Below are 5,436 nucleotides of genomic sequence, written 5' to 3'. Positions count from 1 at the left end.
GGCGCTGGCGTCATGACGTCATAACGTCGGCGTTTGGAGGTTTTCTGCACAGACCACAGGACTATGCGCCGGCTGGAACTATCTCAGTGCAGTTCACTAGGGGCCCCCCAGGTGGCGCTGGTTAATGTCAGCGCAGGCGGTATGGAGTCGTTGTACTTCCCTAGGCTGTGCAGCAGTGGGCGCTCTGTACTCAACTCGTACTGCGCATGCTCCTGGTCGCCATGGCCCATGCCGGGGAGAAGAGGAAGCGGGCGGATGAGGAGGAGAATGGCGGCAGCGGGGATGCGGAGACCCTGGCGGGACCACAGCATCCACTCTCCGGGTTTCGGCTGCAGACTGTCCTGCGGGAGTCAGCCCGGGACAAAAGCATCTTCCTGCACGGACAGGTACCCGGGGGCAGAGAGAGGACAATGGGCGGCATGTAATGTACCACTGGCACGGAGAGAGGGGGTGTGGCGCATACCATCCAGCCAGGAATAGGGGGAGACTGGGGGGTGTACTACAGCTTCATGGCTGCTCAGTGGGGACAGTTAGGGATGGGGGAGGAGCAGGGGACTGTAGGGATGGGGGAGGAGTAGGGGACTGTAGGGATGGGGGAGGAGTAGGGGACTGTAGGGATGGGGGAGGAGTAGGGGACTGTAGGGATGGGGGAGGAGCAGGGGACTGTAGGGATGGGGGAGGAGCAGGGGACTGTAGGGATGGGGGAGGAGCAGGGGACTGTAGGGATAGGGGAGGAGCAGGGGACCGTAGGGGGAGGAGTAGGGGACTGTAGGGATGGGGGAGGAGGAGCAGGGGACTGTAGGGATGGGGGAGGAGCAGGGGACTGTAGGGATGGGGGAGGAGCAGGGGACTGTAGGGATGGGGGAGGAGGAGCAGGGGACTGTAGGGATGGGGGAGGAGCAGGGGACTGTAGGGATGGGGGAGGAGCAGGGGACTGTAGGGATGGGGGAGGAGAAGGGGACTGTAGGGATGGGGGGAGGAGTAGGGGACTGTAGGGATGGGGGAGGAGTAGGGGACCGTAGGGGGAGGAGTAGGGGACTGTAGGGATGGGGGAGGAGCAGGGGACTGTAGGGATGGGGGAGGAGCAGGGGACTGTAGGGATGGGGGAGGAGCAGGGGACTGTAGGGATGGGGGAGGAGCAGGGGACTGTAGGGTGGGGGACAGTAGTGGTGTAGGACAGTAGGGATGGGGACTGTAGGGGTGGGGGTGGAGCAGGGGACTGTAGGGGGAGGAACAGGGGACAGTAAGGATGGGGGACTGTAGGGGGAGGAACAGGGGACAGTAAGGATTGGGGACTGTAGGGGGAGGAGCAGGGTACAGTAAGGATGGGGGACTAGGGGTGGAGGAGGAGCAGGGGACTATAAGGATGGGGGACTGTAGGGGGAGGAGCAGGGGACAGTAAGGATGGGGGACAGTAGGGGTGGGGAGCAGGGGACTGTAAGGATGGGGGACAGTTGGGGTGGGGAGCAGGGGACTGTAGGGGGAGGAGCAGGGTACAGTAAGATTGGGGGACTGTAGGGGTGGGGAGCAGTAGGGGTGGGGAGCAGGGGACTGTAAGGATGGGGGACAGTTGGGGTGGGGAGCAGGGGACTGTAGGGGGAGGAGCAGGGGACTGTAGGGGTGGGGAGCAGGGGACAGTAGGGATGGCGACTGTAAGGTGGGGAGCAGGGGACAGTAAGGATGGGGAGCAGAGGACAGTAGGGTTGGGGGACTTAAGGGGGAGGAGCAGGGGACAGTAAGGATGGGGGACTGTGCGGGTAAGGGGACAGTAGAGGTGGGCAGCAGGGGACAGTAGGGTTGGGGGACTTAAGGGGGAGGAGCAGGTGACAGTAAGGATGGGGGACTCTAGGGTTGGGGAGCAGGTGACAGTAAGGATGGGGGACTTTAGGGGGAGGAGCAGGGGACAGTAAGGATGGGGGACTGTAGGGGTGGGGAGCAGGGGACAGTAAGGATGGGGGACTGTAGGGGTGGGAAGCAGGGGACAGTAAGGATGGGGGACTGTAGGGATGGGGGACTGTAGGGGTGGGGAGCAGGGGACAGTAGGGATGCGGGAGGAGCAGGGGACTTTAGGGGTGGGGACAGTAGGGACAGGCCCGGTTCCATACCCCCTTCCCCCTTGATAGGCAAAAAAGGGTTAGTGCGTGCCTAAGCATGTGTTAAAAAAATAGGGCGTGGCTTCATATGGAAGGGGCGTGGCCATATAATAGTACCAATTCAGTTTACACTGCACAGTACTATTAATATTATTAACAGTTTCATAAATAGCACAGCAAATTCCATTGCGCTATAGAACTGGACACAATTGGAAGACAAAACTGGGTAAACAACAATCATAGAGGTAGGAGGTAGCGTCCGTCTGTCACCTTACACCGAACAGTAGCGTCTGTCAGTCGCCTTACACCACACAGTAGCGTCCGTCAGTCGCCTTCACCGCACAGTGGCGTCTGTCAGTCGCATTACACCGCACAGTGGCGTCTGTCAGTTGCCTTACACCGCACAGTGGACCGCACGGCAGTGGCGTCTGTCAGTTGCCTTACACCGCACGGCAGTACCCCTTATACCATGTTAGAGCCCCGTATACACATTACACCACAGTAGAGCAGAGCCCCTTGCACACGTTGCGCCGGGCAGCCCCTTGCACACGTTGCGCCGGGCAGCCCCTTGCACACGTTGCGCCGGGCAGCCCCTTGCACACGTTGCGCCAGGCAGCCCCTTGCACACATTGCACTTAAGTGCCTCCTATGCAATGCCATCATTAGTGTTGCCCCCTAGTTGCGCCGCTTACACACACACAAAAAAAATCATACTCGCCAGCCCCGCTCCTGCTTCCGGACCGCTGCTGCCCTCCGTCTGGCATCCGTTCCTCGGTTCTATGGGAGAGATGTCATGATGTCTCTCCCATAGCGCTGCACACTGCCTGAGCCGGAGGCTGGAGCTCATAAGTGAGCTCCAGCCTCTGCCGGCTGCCGCTGGGTGGAGTTGCCGGATGCGGTGGACGCCCACAGCTGCAAAGTAGGTATGGTGAAGCAGGGTTTTCGGGAACAGTAGAGGTGTGGGGAACAGTAAGTATGAGGAGCAGGACTTCCAGGCACAGTAGGGGTGGGGAACAGGGTTTCATGGGAACAGTGTGGGTGGGGAGCAGGGTTTTCCAGGAAAGTAAGGGCTTGTAGGAAACTGTAAGGGTGGTCTTCAGGCTTCTTTATGCTGCAGAAACATGATACGCTGAGGGAACGTCCCCCGGTCAGACAAAGCCCCTTGGGTGAAACGCGTAAGCAGCACAACACTGCAGCTAGTACCTGGATGAATCTCTGTATTCTAAAAGTAGAATAATGTTTGTGGTTGAGTTTTGTGTTAAGGGTCCTACACACCTGGTGATTGGCCGCCCTAGGTGGCCGGCGAGGGACCCGGTGACCCGACTCCATAGCCCTGCATGCTAATATGGACGAGATTGTCCATATTGGTTTGCATGTATAAGGGACCCGACACCAACAATGAACGAGCGCGAGGCCGCGCATCGTTCATCGTTGGTGCATACACACTGAAAGATATGAACGAGTTCTCATTCATTAATGAACAAGATTGTTCATATCTTTCAGTGATAACGCGTAATGTGTAGGGCCTATTAGTAATGACGCTTAACTGCGTGTTTTTGTTTTTTGGGGGGGTTGGGCCGACCCAACGTAACCTTTCTCACAAAGAATCCTCCACCTTCTCACGCCCCGTCTTGTGACTCTCTGATAAATACGTTGCCCCAGTGACATACCTCTGTGTCGTTCTATATTGGTGATATCTGAAAGGCTGTGCTGTAACGGTGTGACTATGGTTTCATCAGGTGACGAGTGACGGTCAGGACACAGAAGATGCAGTCGTCATCCTGGAGAGGGCGCCCTTCCATGTGGATGCAATCTCTCCTCTACTTGGCAATAACCCAGAGCTGAAGCTCCAGCTAAAGAATGATATATACAGTGTTTATCAGCTGACTCCCCCACCAGCGCTAAGCGGTGAGTATGGGTCGCAAAGCTGACACTCTGTTACTGCACTGGCACTGCTGGAGGAGCCCTGTATTCAGGGGAACAGTATGTCTGTAAATCTGTAAGCCCTGTGTTATATTAGTTAATGGGATATCCAATATGACGTAGTCGCTCCTGTATTATATTATTATAGATTAGCCTAGGCCTGGGAGCTGATGGGAACTGACTTCTGGCTGACACCACTCTCCTAGGTGCAGAGGATTTCCTGACCCCTCGTGCAGTGTTGTCTACAGAAACACTAGTTATTAGTACCAACCTGGAAGTAGAAGACCTAGCAGAACCTGCCAAGCACACAGCTGGGACTTACTCATTCCACAGCTGAAAGAGCAGAGGTTGCCTAAGCCTGGGGTATAGTGTCTTTGCTACAAGGCAGTGGGGTAACTGCGCCACCTAGTGTATAATAATCACATAACAGAGCAGCACCACTAACGGGCTAAGTAAGGAAAAACCCACATATAAATGCTTGGCAACAGGAAGGGTCTCCATACTAATAACGGGTTGGTATCTATATATCGGCGATCAGAATCCTGCCAGTGGTATCCTGGAATGCCGGCAGCTGGGCGATCGCAAAAGAGACCCTTGCAGGCTCGCTGCGCTACACACACTGCGGGCACGGTGGTGCGCCACGCTATTTATTCTCTCTCCAGGGGTGTCGTGGACATCCCAAGAGGGGGAATAGGTGTCGGTGTCCCAGCGGTACAGGATCCCGACAGCCGGATATTGAATGCATCCCCTACTTCCACAGGAGGTGGAGAGTCTTAGATTTCCAACCTCTAATGTATTCATTATATATGCTGGTACAAGGATGTAAGTGCCAGGAGAACAGGTAGTACAGTTACTGTGCTGCAGGGGGGGATGGGTAGTACAGTTACTGTGCTGCAGGGGGGGATGGGTAGTACAGTTACTGTGCTGCAGGGGGGGGGATGGGTAGTACAGTTACTGTGCTGCAGGGGGGGATGGGTAGTACAGTTACTGTGCTGCAGGGGGGGATGGGTAGTGCAGGTACTGTGTGCAATGAGGGGGGGAATAGGTAGTACAGTCACTGTGTGCAATGGGGGGGGATAGGTAGTACAGGTACTGTGTGCAATGGGGGGGGATAGGTAGTACAGTCACTGTGTGCAATGAGGGGGGGAATAGGTAGTACAGTCACTGTGTGCAATGAGGGGGGGGGGGGGGAATAGGTAGTACAGTCACTGTGTACAATGGGGGGGGGAATAGGTAGTACGGTCACTGTGTGCAATGAGGGGGGGAATAGGTAGTACAGTCACTGTGTGCAATGAGGGGGGGGGAATAGGTAGTACAGTCACTGTGTGCAATGAGGGGGGGGGAATAGGTAGTACAGTCACTGTGTGCAATGGGGGGGGGAATAGGTAGTACGGTCACTGTGTGCAATGAGGGGGGGAAT

At 56.3% G+C, this 5,436-nt stretch overlaps 1 protein-coding gene across 1 annotated transcript in view; it reads left to right on the top strand.

The window, feature by feature from the left end:
- The first annotated feature begins 86 nt into the window (after positions 1–86).
- The window catches only part of DCPS (decapping enzyme, scavenger), a 66,650-nt gene continuing 61,300 nt past the window's right edge, over positions 87–5,436 (top strand). The window contains exons 1-2 of the mRNA XM_063943681.1: positions 87–386; positions 3,833–4,001. Of these exons, the coding sequence (XP_063799751.1) occupies positions 207–386; positions 3,833–4,001 (349 nt within the window). The 5' untranslated portion in view covers positions 87–206. The remainder of the gene's footprint in view (positions 387–3,832; positions 4,002–5,436) is intronic.

Source organism: Pseudophryne corroboree, chromosome 10 (assembly GCF_028390025.1).
Source record: "Pseudophryne corroboree isolate aPseCor3 chromosome 10, aPseCor3.hap2, whole genome shotgun sequence".
NCBI classification, from domain to species: Eukaryota; Metazoa; Chordata; class Amphibia; order Anura; family Myobatrachidae; genus Pseudophryne; species Pseudophryne corroboree.
The sequence above is the reverse complement of the archived record's forward strand: the minus strand, read 5'-3'. Positions and strand labels throughout refer to the sequence as shown.